Raw genomic sequence first — 15,213 nt, 5'->3', positions numbered from 1 at the left:
TGGGCTTGGTTAGGTGAAGGTATATGATTGTTACCCACAAATGCATTATCAGGATATAGCTCAAAGAAAAAAGAACAGCTCGGCCTATGCGGTTGGTCAATATGAGCGCGTCAATGACGCCTTCACAATGCGCCTGGTCAGGCTAATGCAGGGAGGATTACACATAAGGCTCTCAGAGCAAGCTACTATTCTAGTACAAAGATACAGAGCCTGGTTCATCTAGTTCCTGAGGTTCTCCTACATTTGGATAGCTGGCTTTGATGGTGCCCCTCTCCGGCTTCCATGGTACCCAACCGACAAGATAGTTCTTATGGAGGTCGCTAGGTAGTCACGTCTGACCGGTAGCTTACTCAGAGACAGGAAGCTAATTGGATTTGCATTCCCCATGATTATAGGCAACCAGGATGTCCATCTAAAGACCCCCACCCAAGCAGAGGAATCCTTCGTAGAGCTAGCCTCATATGGCCTACAAGAGCATTTTCTGAGGAAATGCTTTGATCACGACAATCTGATAAAGAGAGCTTATGACAGGTGCTACAGAGCAAAGGAATCAGTTGAAGATTATTGGAAAAATTGCTCTGATGACTATGAGGTCCGAAGGCGTGAATATTCTAGGCTGAGTGGGTAGCAAATGTGACTCTTTGAATACCGTCGGGTCCCAGATCAACTCATAGATTCAGGGAATTGTCTGCAAGTCCTGGAATTTGAGGCAGTAAGGCATCTTTTACTAGGCGTTGATTGGTCGCAAGACCTAATCACTGATTTTTAGGCAGTTATGGCAGCCCCAACAAGATATACAGACCAATGGTTGCATCAGCAGATTGAGCGACTAATTCATGAAGGAGTCTAGTTCACCTACAACTTAATGGGTAGCCTTGATTCTCAGTCCTCCGAAGATCAGGGAACTTCCAGTGCACCTAGGGAAGAAATTGAAAAGATCGAGAAAAGGAAGAAGGCTAAAGCCAGCAGAGCAACTTGGACATCCAAGAGAACAAGAAGGGAGAAGATTCCCATTAGGAGACCAGAGGTCACTTCATCGTCAAAGGAGCCTAGTTCGTTCGACGATGTAGTAGAACTAGACTATATACCTGCTCCGCCTTCCTAGAGTGACATTGATGCATTTGGAGTTGATGATCCTCCCGCACCCGACATGCTAGACGCTGAGCTGAGAGCTATTGAATCAGCTGAGCCGGGTAACCAAATTGAGGAAGGAGAAATTCCATCCATTCAGGGGATTGAAATGCATGAACCCACCCAACAAAGCCGCCATGGATTGCTGCTCCATAACACTAACAAAGATGACTCTACCATTGAAGGAGAGCAAAGGACAGAGGAGATCCGCGAGCTTGAAAAGACTGAAGAGCTACCATCACACAAAGGCACTAGACAATTGTTCAGTGAATTGGGAGAAAAATCTGCTGTGAGCAAAGAGCTTGACACCTCCTCCACTCCTTCGGTAACAGAACAACTGCAAATTTGTGATGATTCGGCTGAAAACATCAAAGAACATAGTGCAAACTTTAACAATAGCATCAACCCCGACTGTACCTCAAGAATGGTTAATTGCTCGAGCTCAGCGCAAGGTCGCCACAAAGCCACCCATTGACTTGGAAGACATCTTCTCATGTATAGATCAAGATAAAGCCAAGGGGAAGAAAAAGCCCAATGCATATTCCAGGATGACCAGAGATGAGCAAAGGAACCGTACTCTTCACATCGCCACCCTGCTTGTAGACAAGACAACAGATCAGATCACACTGGCAGACTGTAGCATTACAACCGTCCCTATCGGACGAGCCACTAAAGAACAGGAAAAGGAGGAAATTCAAGGATTCAATATAGAACATACTCGGGCAACTTGAAGAAATAACAGCTGAAAAGAACATGTATCGAGCTCGTGCTGAACAAGCCGAAGGGTACGTCGATCAATTCCCGAGACCATTACATAATGCTTCCGAATTCCACATTCCCCCGATGACATTGGCACAGAGGACCACAACAGAATTTGAAGGAGTACGAGATACTGCAAAGGCTGTTAAGGAATGAATGCAAGGCATTAAAGAGAGAGGAAAGCGAATCTTTGAGGATCTGCGCGAAATGGCCCTCCATAGGGAAGCTATTGTTATCAAAATGTGTAAGTAAAGAAAGAATGCTATAACATTCATGAGGCGATGGCCAAGCCTTTGGCCCTTGTTAGAGCTCTATTCTAGATGTGTTCTCAGATCCCTGCTGCTGACGCTATCCTAAATCCTTATAGCATCAGTACCTTCAAAGACTGGTACTGGACCCTCAGCATGAAGGACAACATGAGGGATAGTATCAATAAAATGCATGATAAGCCCGATGACACTTTATCAAATGTGAAGGACTTTGGTGAGAGGATCCTCAAGTCCATGGTTCCTGGTTGGAAGAACAGTATGGAGGATAGTGAGGTGCAGCCGCAGCGGGAGGACCGACTCATTCCCAAAATCACATACTCCCTAGGGGATCTAGATTTTGCTTCTGAGCTTCAAGCAAACATATCATGTTTCAAGAATCACAAGTCATACTGGAGAGAGGAACTGGAGAATTTAGATGGCCTCCTACAAGGTATCCGTTACAAAATGTTTAATCCACCTATGCCGCCAATAACCAAATTATTCAAGTTATGCTTGAGATTTCAGGACTATGTTCGGGTAGAACGTGCAGCTGATCAGGATATCTGGGGAGAATATTTGCACGACAAAGGCGAGTTCATCACTGAAGAATCTAGAGCTGGAAAAGAAAAAGTGCTCTCCTAAAGTGTTTTTTCCTTTTTTAATTTTGAAAAGGGCACTTTTTGGCCAAAGGGTCATGTTTGACTTCCAAGTCAACTAAATGTAAAACTTTATGTGTAAGCCCTTTTTGGATTATTTTTTGGATGAGTTTTAATTACCTTTTTGGGTAGTTATTGCTCCTTTTGGGGTAGTTGCTGATATTTGCCTCCCATTTATGGGTATGGGCAGCCATGTTTTATGGATGAATCTGGGCCCCTTGTTTAGATTAAATCTTGGTCATTCATCCATTTTTGAAGCCTATTTTGGTTTTCCCTCATTTTGTAAGAAGTTCATGGATTGTTGCAGAAGATCTAGCGAAATTTATAGGATTTAATGCAAAGTTAAGACTGTTTCAAGTTTCCTTGTGAGTGCATGGTCTCCTTCTTCATTGATTTAGAATTTTCAGTTATGTTTCTTTCCTTTATATAACATTTTCTAAGTAAACATCTGATAGGATCTTCACTGTTCATACCATTAGGGAATGGCTAATTGTCTTTCCTTCTGCATGGTTAATCTGAACCTTTTATATGCTTAGTTCGGTTATTGAATGCTCACTGAATGAATGTAAAAGTTATGATGTTGTATTTGATAACATGAAAACTTAATTTTCCCTTGAAGATCGCACTAGATTAATGCAAGTATTGTGCATAAATGGTTGGTAATGCTCAATCTAGTTATTTGGAGGTGTCTGTCTGTTTACTGAATTTGCTATCTTAGTTAAAATTTATATTTTCTGTATCTCTCTCCCTATCCTTCCTTTTTCCTTTTTTTTTTGCCAAGAGAATCCGTAGTCCTGCTGAAAACAGTATCAACCCAACTTAAACCATTTGATAAGCAAGACTATTAAAGTCCTAGGGAACTCATCCAACAATCATTCATATCACTGTAAGTCCCCTTGTGTTTCTAGCAAAAACACATCAAACCATTGAGTAATCCCGCAGTCAAGACCTGACAAGCGAAACCTTGAGGTCGTCCCCTTTGATCAAACAAAAAACAACATTAGGGACTTCCTTATCTCAAGAGAGGATAGGATACTCAGCGAGTACATTCTATTCTGCGTTGGCCGGATGGAGTCATAGTTCTGCGATTTCCACCACGTCAACAGGGCGGTAGACATAGCTCCATTGGTAGAAAATACATGTAGGACCACATACTCTAATTATGCATTGTTGTTGGTGAAACAAAACCCCAATTGGGGCTATGTGTCATGAAGAAGCATTGTGATATGCTAACATGTTAGGTGGTAGGTGGGATGAATTGTGCAAAGAGGTGAGAGTTTTTCATGGGTTATGGATGATGAGGTACTCCCACCTATATGGTGAATGGATGAGCCAAAGTTTGACTCCAATGAGACAAGTGTAATTAATAATGGCTTGACAAGAAAATGGGACTTGGGGATGGGAATCTCTAACAAGTTGGCCAAAAGGGAAGGAAGAGGGTGATGGGATTGGAAACTTTGATAGCTCAACAAGGAAGAGGATGGAGGTGAAGAAAGGGCATTAGGTATACTAGGATGGTGAACACTTGGAATACCTAACTCACCCAAATACATAAGGACTTGGACAACCTAGAAGGACACCAAAAGAGGAAGAGGAGGGGTGTAGACACAAAATTCCTAATTGAGAGAGGATGAAGGATCTTGGGAACAAGGCATTGTTGATGTATAACAATATTATTACAAAAATGGGACATAGCTGGGTCTCAAGCGTGAGTTAAAATTTTGGGTTGTAGATTCCATGTTGAATTTGAGTTTTCTAACTATTACTATGATTAATCCAGTTGTATTTCATCTTGGGGTAAAAGTAATTAGCAAATTGCCAAACCCAAACCTTGAACCTAAACAACCTGCATGGCTTGCTCTTTATCATGCCTCATGGTGACCTCTTGGTGACATATAGGGTTGGGTTTCAGGTCCATGCATTATCATTAGTTTGACTTGTACCTCAAGGTTTTTCCATGGCCATTAAAAGATGCTAAAAATCTAGGAATGGAACTTTAGTTTGCTATGTGAAACTCATCATTTTCTGCAGCTTGCCTCAAAACCGTTGGGAAAATATTATTTAATTTTTTTGGTTGAGCACATAGGACATGGGGGTGGGCTTGGATCATTATATATTTACACTAATATAAACCTCTAGGTGTCCTTATGGTGTAATAAAGTAGTCAAATTTTTTCTTTGATTTTTTTGAGTATTTGAAAAAATCTCATCGATATGGTTTTCTGGTATGTCATTGTATTCTATTTGTCTTTTCTGTGCAATGCTTCATCAATTGCTCACATAATATGGACAACATAAAGATATAGAATATCAGTTTACTACTCAGTTAAATTGGATGCCTTCACAATATTGATTCAATATGAATGTTTATTTTTTATTTATCAAATATTACTATTGTATCAAATTTTAATTTACAAAGTTAGAAATTATATTCTAGCCTCCACTAGAAGGTTGTTGATGATTTTATTCTTGCTGGTTGCTAACTTGAATACTCTTACACCATCCTTCAAGCCTTGAAACTTGACCTTGTAAGTGGAGTGGCTGTAATAGGGAGTCCTAATTGCAATAGGCCTTCAAGGTGGTACCTTTTCCCCAACTTGCGTTGCCTTTTTGCTGACCATGCTGCTTGATAGTTATTATTTTGTTGAGTCCCTTCATAGTCCTTATGCCACACAATTCTATCAAAGTAGAGCAAAACCTTTTTCAGACCTTTCAGTACTTCCTGAAGGTAGGTTGATAGTGTTCTAGAGTCCTAATGGCATGAATACTCCTCCAAGTAGTTAGTTACAACCCTCAACGGTTTTCAATGTCCTCTTTAGGGCCCACAATTTAAAGACAATAAGTTATGCACTTTATTTTATTGTGCCTAAAAAATAAACAAAATCTCATAGTGGAGTTTGCATGGTCCTAATGAAAAGGGGACTCCTTCAATTTACGTTTATGTATCCCAACTACCAAAAAAATTAGCAGCTACTTGTTTTTCTTCATCCCGCACTCTCCATAACATGATACAATATTCCGAAAAGAAAGTGGTTTGGAACTTAAGATTTGAATATTAAGTTGACTTCCCTTTGGAAGATTAAAGTAATCTTCAAATGCTATCAAAGAGGTTGGGTGACATAATTTAGAGTCCTAATTTCAGATTCAAATTCCTTAAAGCTAGCGTTAAACCTTCAACATCACACGCCCACTTCTCAACACTTAAACAGTAGTAACAAAACTCCAACTCAACAAAATTTTGTAGACCCACATCACTACCTTCAGCATTGTGACTTCCCATTGGTTCCAAATAATTTATATTCAGCTTCCTTCATAGATGCCATGACTCCTTTAATTGTGTTTATCTTCCTTTGAATAGATATATGTGCTTTAGGCGTTGTAGCAAACTTGACTCTAAAATAATGTTGTGACAAATTTTGAAACTTACCTTTGTCTTAATACCAATCCAAATGTGCCCAATTTATAGGAAAAAATAATATTAACACATGTCAGCGACTTAGCATCCCAAACTTTTGGATTGTCGACTATGATAAGGTTTGTTGTAGGCACATCTAGTACATAAGAATTTCAACCTGCAATATTAAATCAAGGTATTTTTTTAATAACCAACCGATTTTGTCTTCCCGCTTTGAAGGATTGCAGGCAAATAATGGAAGTTGTGCAAACAATATTCTATTGTTAATCCGCAATTCTTTTCAAGTGTTAAAATTCATTAGATTCAACACTCAAGGTGATCCTTGAATGGAATCACTCACACTAAAATAAGGGTTTTCATCCCCATTTTGGAATTCTCGCAGCGCATTGATGATCTTTGGATGAGATCACTCCATAGGAAAGGGGGTTTTCATCCTCAAATTCAAAGTTGGAGGGTTTCATCCTTTGGCAGAAAGGGGAAGAATTTTTGTTCTTTTGGGAAATAAAATTTCATCAAGCATATCCATCTCAATGAGCAGCTTCTCCTTTCATAACTTTCTCAATGGCTTTTAGTCTTCTTTTTTCCTTTTACTTTATTTAATTATTTCTTTTTGCACTTTAGTCGCCTTTTTCAACTTGATAATAAAATATCACCTCGAGAAGCTATTTGATTTTATAATAAAATATTAGTTGCACTTTATTTATAAAATAAACTTATTTCAAGCAACTTAATATTAAATTATTTTGATTACTCAAAAAGGAGGCATGACACAATGCAATACACGAAGTATAGGCTTAGATTTGTGATGTTCTGATGTCCACTACAAGGTACTCTGCATGTGGTAATTGAACTTAGATTTGTGATGGAAAACTCATCATTCCCCACCACTTGCCCCAAACCGATCAGTACTATACTACTACTACTACTACTACTACTATTATTATTATCCTTATTTGCTTGGTAAATATTGGATAAAGTTGTAATAGAATTTTAATAAACAATGGTGGTATGTGTTGACATCTTCTAAAGATCTGTAAACATTGGCTTCACCCAATGAATTGACATATTCTATAAAATTTGTTAATATTGAGTAGAATCATTATGTTGCTATATTCTTGAGATTTAAACGTTGTTTCCTCTAAATTTCTCTATATTCAATGACAGTCGCTTTGTGCCATGTCCACTTTAATAATGTACAATCTCAGTGCAATGGAAAGAATTAAAGATAGGTCACACTTTAACAAGTATTCCCACTTGCCATTAGATTGCTACCTATTCAAATATTGGAAAGTTCTATTTCAAGTATTGCAGTAAATGCTCTTGGTTTTGCATTTTGGTTTTCTTTTGGTGGCCTTGTCAATTTCCTTAGTCTTTCCTAGATCATTCATGGAAAAATTGAGCAGATATAACGGTGGTGCCATATGTTTTTGGATTTGTGAAGTCTTGGTACGACAAAGTGTAGCGCTGCACCATTTATATTTGCTTTTAGGATTTTAAACTAGCAAAGGAAGTCCCTTAGTAATCAAATTGCACCAAAATCATGTTAAATTCATTGTGCTACTTCATCATAAAAATTAACATATTTTTAAACGCTTGAATGCACCCCATTAAATCTGAGTTACATGACTACATTTTTTATTACATCACTACTTTATCCCATGACTATTATGGTTTTAGGCTGCCTAATTGCCTAATTATAGAGATATGTCAGAGAGCACCTTAATATTATTTGAGGGTACATTCACATTGGTTTTCAATGGTTCTAGAAGCCAAGGATCTACAAACTACAAAGATTGGCCCTAAATGCAACAATGCAATACTTACTATACATTTATAAAAATGTTCCTCTTTTTTATGAAAATTAGGTTTTGGTTTTTACATTCCTTGCTTAAAATCTCTCTTCTCATGTAACCCATTTTGCTACTTCAATGAACAAGGAGGACACAACATAACAAACTGCTGCTATTTTTGTTTTTTTGGCTTTAAGCAAGTCCATGTTGGAGACTTGTGAGTTTGAACTTGACATTCATCAATTTTTGGTAGAAAAAACTCACTAAAAACCACATGCAATCACCCAAACTGAATACATGAATCTTGTGCGAGTTGCATGTACACATGAAAAATCAAAATTGGTACATTTTTTTTTCGTATTTAATCTTTTGAATCCTAATTGGATTCTTCTTAGGTTTAGCTATATTTCATCTTTAGTTTTTTTTCCCCTTCACATTAATTTTTTCGGCTCACAACCCTAAACCTTGAGAATCAACTCAAATACATTTGAATGTACCAAGGCCAACTGCAGAGGCCACCAAGTACACATAAACATACTTAGGCCAATTTCAAAGGCTTGGGGCAAAACTGAGCCAAAACTGGACAAGGATAAAAAACTAAACTAGACCAATTTAGGTTAGATTAGGGTTCATGCAAAAACCCCAATAACATACAGAGTAACCATTTTAAGAATTTAAGCTCACTTCCATGTTATACATAAAAATATGTCAGAGACCTGTTAATTGTATCACAGCTTGTCGACCTCAATGGGGCTAGCTAATCAGATCTTGGAGAGAAGTTGAAACTTTTGTTTTCCCAATAGAAGGTTGTATTTTTCTGCTGGTTGTGCATTTACATTTTGAGAAGCATAGCCATGCTTTAACCTGTGTGATGAAATCCTTGCTCATACTAATGCTACCATACTAGCCTATGAATGTTTTTTAAGTGGTGTTAAACATACTCTGCAAGCTGGTATTATTGAACACAATAGCATGAAACCTTGGGTTCTGGTAAAGGAGTTTATGAATTTAGAGTTCCATAATTATTCAAATGTTTGATTCAAAATCTAAGGAAACATGGGGGCAAGAAAGCCAGGAAGCTTTCCTTCTTTTAGTTTTTCTATATGATACCTACTTAATTTAAGTGACCTTTGGTATTAACTATTATGTGACAATTGTAAATTTCAAGTTTTAAATGGCAAACAATTTGTTGTGACCACTTGTTATGCAATCTGGGTTTTGTTGTGCAAGCAAGCTGATATTCATAATAATAATGCAAATATTCCAATTTATAGATGAAGAACATGCTACTTGGAAAATTTATAGATGAAGAACATGCTACTTATTGGTGGGCATGATACTTGTCTCAATGATTGGAATATACTAAATGCTTTAGTTCATATAAAAGTTGACAATTGCAATAATTTTAGATGCTTGAATGTGGTATTGATTTCCTTTCAAAAACTTTGATATTTGGGTAATGTAGTATTTATGAAAATTGTAGCTGAATGAAAATAGAGCATCCAAAAATTTTGGATGATTAAAATGTAGTGGACGTTAAACTGAAACACAAAAAAAGAAATTTAGACCGGTCAAAAATTCTTTCAGATAACAAGATGTAGTTTGACCACAAATATGATAATGTTCAATGTAAAAGAATGTACGTTTACTGCAGTTGTAATATGTGCCTATGGAAACTTTGAAATTACCCTCTGCTTAATTTAATACCAGGTTTGGCAAGCTTTATTGTTAATCTCTGTATATCCATGGAAACTTTGAAATTAGTCTCTGCTTAATTTAATGCCAGGTTTGGCAAGCTTTATTGTTAATCTTGGTATATCTATGGCTTGATACTTACAGTTTTTGCAGATTGTTGTGGGTGGGAGAAATAAGTACCAGATCAATGGCCACCTTGCGCAACCCTCACGTGTACAGAACCTTTTTCATTCTGTACAGCTCAATGTCAACAACCCACATTTTCTCATTATGCAAGGGCGCATCACTAAAGTTCTTAACATGAAGCCTCCCGAGATCTTGTCGATGCTTGAAGAGGCAGCAGGTACTAGAATGTATGAAATGAAAAAGGAATCTGCTCTAAAAACACTTGAAAAGAAGCAGACCAAAGTGAATGAGATAGATAATGTATTGACTGAAGAGATTCTTCCTGCTCTTGAGAAGTTGAGGAAGGAGCGTGTGCAGTATGTACAATGGGCAAATGGCAATGCAGAACTGGATAGACTCAAGAGGTTTTGTATTGCATATGAATTTGTGCAAGCAGAGAAAGTGCGAGATGATGCTGTGAGTGGAGTTGAACAAATAAAGTCTAAGATTCTTAAACTTAAGAATTCCATGGAACAAATACAATTGGAAATAAATGATAAGGAAAAGGCGATATCAGATCTAAGTGCAGAAAAGGAGAGTCAGTTGGGTGGATACATGAAAGCCCTATCTGAGATGGTAGACACGCTTTCTAAATAGCCTGTTAAGGAAACATCCGTATTCTCTAATCAGAAAGACACTCTCAAAGCTGAGCAAAAAGCAGCTGCAAAGGTAACAAATAGACGACCCATATTTACTACCAAAATTTACTGTCAGTTTAGCCCTTGGTAGCCTGAGGCAATTCAAAAGTATACATTATCTGATCTGTGATAAAAATTCAATGCATGATGGGAATCCTTCAAAATTCAATCATGCAATATCAATGTGTTTTTTTCTAGGAATGATGTGACCCTGTAATCTTCTTTTTTTTCCCTCTCATCTTGTTTATGTTTATTTGCCTTTCTGAAATTCGCGGGAGATTGTTTTTAAAGTACTGATGTGACACTTATATTTTCTTTTCCGTATAGCTGCATAAAAGTATTCAAGACATTGAAAACTCTATCCAAGAAAGAGATGCTGCTGTTCTAAGGGCCGATGAGGGAGCAGCTGATCTAAAGCTTAAAATAGAAGATATGAAAAAGAACTTAGAAGATCATGAAAAGGAATACCAGGTACACAGCTTTAATTGTTTTGAAGTCTTGAAAGAAATGTGTCTGCACACAAGTGTGCACTTGCATGGTGTAGTAAAGGTCTCAAATCATTTTCTGTTCACTTGGTTAGTTTGGGAATATTTTCTCTTAAACTTTGTGAAGAGATTAATTCTTTATACTTGTTTTTTTATAGCGGGTATTAGCAGGTAAGAGCAGTGGGGATGAGGAAAAATGTCTTGATGATCAACTTGTAGATGCAAAAGCAGCAGTTGGAAGTGCTGAAACTGAAGCAAAACAACTTAAGACTAAAATTAACCACTTAGAAAAGGAATTGAAAGATAAGAAGAAGATTTTATCATCAAAAGAAAAGGAGGCTAATGCTGTTGAGAGAGAGCTGCAATCTAAAAGACATGAAGTTGAGAAAATAAAGACAGCAATGGAAGGTGTTGCTTATGAAGAAGGATGCATGGGGGCATTAGAAAAGGTTATTTGGACAAGTAGAAGGGCTGCAACCAATTTTTAAAATACTATAATTAGAATAAATCCGTTTAATTTGTTGGACAACTAACTAATACGTTAAGTAAAAATCAGGAGCGTTTGCAAGAATCTGAGGCAGTTCAGAAGTTGAAGGCCGATATCAGGCACCTCGAGGCTCAATTAGGAAATGTTCAGTTTACCTATAGTGATCCTGTAAAGCATTTTGATCGGTCAAAAGTTGAAGGTGTTGTCGCACAACTTTTAAAAGTTAAAGATGCCTCGACAATGACTGCATTGGAGGTTACTGATAATTACAAGTTTTTGTGAAATTTTGCCTTATGAAGCTACTGTTTGATATATATGCAAATTAATTTGAAAGTATAAGTATTATCTTGGTTATTAACTTGAATAGCCTTCGAATATTATTTCATTTGATGATGAATGGAAAAATTGCATTTGATTTTTCAGGTTGCTGCAGGAGGGAAGTTGTTTAATGTGGTAGTGGATACAGAACAAACAGGGAAGCTATTACTTGAAAAAGGAGGTCTACGAAGAAGAGTAACGATTATCCCTTTAAACAAAATCCAAGCCCATACCATTTCATCGAGAACTCAAGAAGCAGCAGCTAAACTGGTTGGTGACTATTTCTAAGCTTTGACATTATTTCTGCTTCTGTAGTAAGTTGTTATCTTTGCCAATTACCTCTTCATCATGTGATTTTGGTCATTCCTTCTGCAGGTGGGCAATGGAAATGCAAGGCTGGCACTATCTCTTGTTGGATATGAAGATGAAATTGAAGTATAAATTACCCTTCCCTTCTCTCTCTGACATGCAACTTATTATCATCTTTACTGTTCTGTGTACTACACCTTTTAATCTTAGGCGGAGCTTCCAAGAAGTTGATCTGTGTGGAATTGCTAAAAAAATAAAACAGGAGTCTAAATTTGACACCAGCGAAATGGCAATGTTCCTACAACTAGAGATGTTTTACCAGAAACTTGAACTTGACATTCCAAACCATTTATGTGAATCCTTTTTGAATAAATGCAGACACATACATATACTTTATACATAGAAATGTGCTTGTGAAGAGATGTATTTTATTTTTATGTTGCATGCAGAATGTGTGTCATCTAACTAATTTCTACATTTAGCATGCAAATTCACAAGCTTTGGTGTAATAAATCAAAAGAATAAATGCCAAGGTATATGTATCATTAGTTATCATGCATCTCTACTTCCTACCTTTGGACACACATTTATTGCTGTGTGAATTATCAAAATGAATGCAATTCTTGGATCAAATTAGAGTTAGGTCATGTCAATTTACAAATTGGATCTAAGCTCGAATTTGGCATTGATTCCTGATATGCTTTATTTAATTTCAGAGGGAATTTTTTGATTGGAGTGTTTGCTTTTCCAACATTAGCTTTATCTGATAAAAAAAACTTGGACATTGTGATTTTTTTCCTTTACGTTGTCATCTTGGTTGTAGACAACTGTATTAAATGCTGTTTCAATTTTCATCTTCCTTTATATCATCTTTGTATGCTCGAGTTTCACCATAAATAGCAATTTTTCCATGTTCATTCAATCAAATTCTCTTTTGCACTTATTTATGTGTTTGATATCAGGGCTGAACAAATTAGTTATACTGCTTATGTTACATTACATTCGTGACCTCTAAATCTCTGTATAGATAGGTGAGCTCCATAGGCTTCCTTGTAGCAATGGCTATTCTCATACATTGTGAATGAATCAAAGATGTCTCAAATTCCTTTTGAGATGTTGTTCACTTTTGAAATTTGAGTTAGCACTTTTTGTCTCCATTGTTCATAATTGATTCACTTTCAATTGTGACATGCATAATACCATAATCCTTGGCTAGGGAAATTCTATGGGCTAGAGGTTGTTCTCAGCTTGTTTGTGCTTTGTTCCAACATCACATAGGAAGCAATAATGAAGGAACCTCGTGAATTATTGATCTTGCACTTGGCTCTAGACAAACTTGGATTCCCTTTTGACACTCTAGTGAAGTTGAGTTTGTGGAAGCCTTTGTCATGGAGGTGATCATTTGATTTGTGCTCTGTCAAGTTTAGTGGTTTTATCACCCATGGGCCCATGATTGGTGGGATCAATTGGGTGTGAAAGGGCCATTACCTCTTGATGCTAGTCTTACAAGAACATAAAAGTTTGGATCTGAAAATAACATTGGGTAATCTCAATTTGGTGTTGGTCCAAGACATTTGTTGCAAATTTTTAAATCCTTTCATAGTCTGGACCAGTTGTCCCGATTTTGCATTATAATATTTTTGACATTAATATTCATACTTTTCAATTAAAAACGTGAATACATTGTCTTATTCATTCTATTCCATTGATATATTTACACATAAATTATCATGTTGATTGGATGAACCTTAAAATGAAGAAGCTTGGTAGCGTATTCTGAACATTTTAACTTTTTGCAGAGCATATTCTTGGAAGGATGATTGCATAATGATGTATGTTGTTTATGATGATTTTGTATGACTTTTATTTTGTTGTCATTAATGACATCTGTTATGTTCATTGCTAAATTGAGGGCCTTCGTTATGTGTTTCATTCACATTACACTATTCTTTTCTGTTGTATGATATTTTGGATAGCCTGATATTCAGATTATTGTCATTTAATTTTTTATGTGATGGTTTATTAGCTTTCTTATGGATTATGCATGCTTTTGCAGGCAGCTATGGCATTTGTATTTGGTGGTACATTTGTTTGTAGCAATTCGGATGCTGCAAAGGAGGTAACTTGAGATTCTGTGATTGTAGTAATGCATGTTGAATGATAAAATCAAAGAAAATATAAGAAGGCCTTGCCCTTAAGTGGAGGTCAAGAAACCTGTCAGGAGGGCCTTGCCCTTAAGTGGAAAAACAGTATAAGAGGTAGAGGCTTTTCAGTAAAAGACAAAAAAACATTATACTATATCAGCAGGAAAATTTATCACAGCAACAGACTGGGTTTTGAAATATGATCTATTAGTTTTCTAGATTTCTATTGGAAGCATTGTCGTGATACCAGAATACCATCAAATGGCCATTGTAACCATGTTATTACAATATACATGTATGTAAAGAGACGAAGATCCAGCTTACTATTAATTTCACGAACACAAGAAGTATCCCGATTCCCAGGATTGCAAAAGTTAAATTTCCAATACTATCACTGAGCCTTGGATAATCTCCTCATTAAAATTTACTTAATGCTATATCAATTCTATCCATGAGCCCATGATAGAAAATGTCGTCATTCCTTTTTAATTTTGCTTTGATAGACCTTTATTGGTAGGCCATCCATACTTTTCCATTCCCACACCATACCATTGGAATTTTAAAGCATATATTATTCACTTAGGTTTATAGGTGTTACATAAAACAGGAAGTAAAATTTTAGATATTTTAAATATAGTTTATTAATGAAACAATATTAATGAAACAATGTTACATATAATATTTGGGTAAGTGCATCAAGATGGTGAACAAAAAGGGGTATAAGTGGCCACTTTTTTCTTCTTCTGAAAACAGGTAAACTTGAACTTCAAAGAGATATTCAAAGGTCACGCACTCAAAACTAGGAGTTGAGAAAAGAATAAGAATTGTAGTACTCTGAATCTAGTTTCTAAACTACTAATTTTTTTAAAAATTGGATAATATTAAGAGGGTCAAACCTTTCTCGCACGAAAAACTGTTCCTGATTTTTTCTGAAAAACATAACATAGTTGTTTTCGTGCGCTGCACAAAATATA

At 36.5% G+C, this 15,213-nt stretch overlaps 1 protein-coding gene across 1 annotated transcript; it reads left to right on the top strand.

Annotated features, from left to right (window-relative positions):
• The first annotated feature begins 2,306 nt into the window (after window positions 1–2,306).
• LOC131048496 (structural maintenance of chromosomes protein 2-1-like) lies at window positions 2,307–14,223 on the top strand. The gene is made up of 8 exons (XM_059212493.1): window positions 2,307–2,768; window positions 9,838–10,434; window positions 10,824–10,967; window positions 11,140–11,430; window positions 11,538–11,723; window positions 11,892–12,056; window positions 12,162–12,221; window positions 14,152–14,223. The coding sequence occupies exons 1-8, from the start codon at window positions 2,307–2,309 to the stop codon at window positions 14,221–14,223; spliced, it is 1,977 nt and encodes a 658-aa protein (XP_059068476.1).
• Window positions 14,224–15,213: the final 990 nt, after the last annotated feature.

Source organism: Cryptomeria japonica, chromosome 2 (assembly GCF_030272615.1).
Source record: "Cryptomeria japonica chromosome 2, Sugi_1.0, whole genome shotgun sequence".
Lineage (NCBI taxonomy): Eukaryota > Viridiplantae > Streptophyta > Pinopsida > Cupressales > Cupressaceae > Cryptomeria > Cryptomeria japonica.
This window is presented reverse-complemented; position numbering and strand designations above follow the sequence as displayed.

Bases quoted from the DNA above. Each gene is read 5' to 3' on its own strand.
- LOC131048496 (XM_059212493.1), top strand. From the start codon at position 2,307: ATGAGGGATAGTATCAATAAAATGCATGATAAGCCCGATGACACTTTA. The intron at 11,431-11,537 runs GTTATTTGGACA...AGTAAAAATCAG, and splicing joins GCATGGGGGCATTAGAAAAG to GAGCGTTTGCAAGAATCTGA. The intron at 12,057-12,161 runs GTTGGTGACTAT...TTCCTTCTGCAG, and splicing joins AAGAAGCAGCAGCTAAACTG to GTGGGCAATGGAAATGCAAG.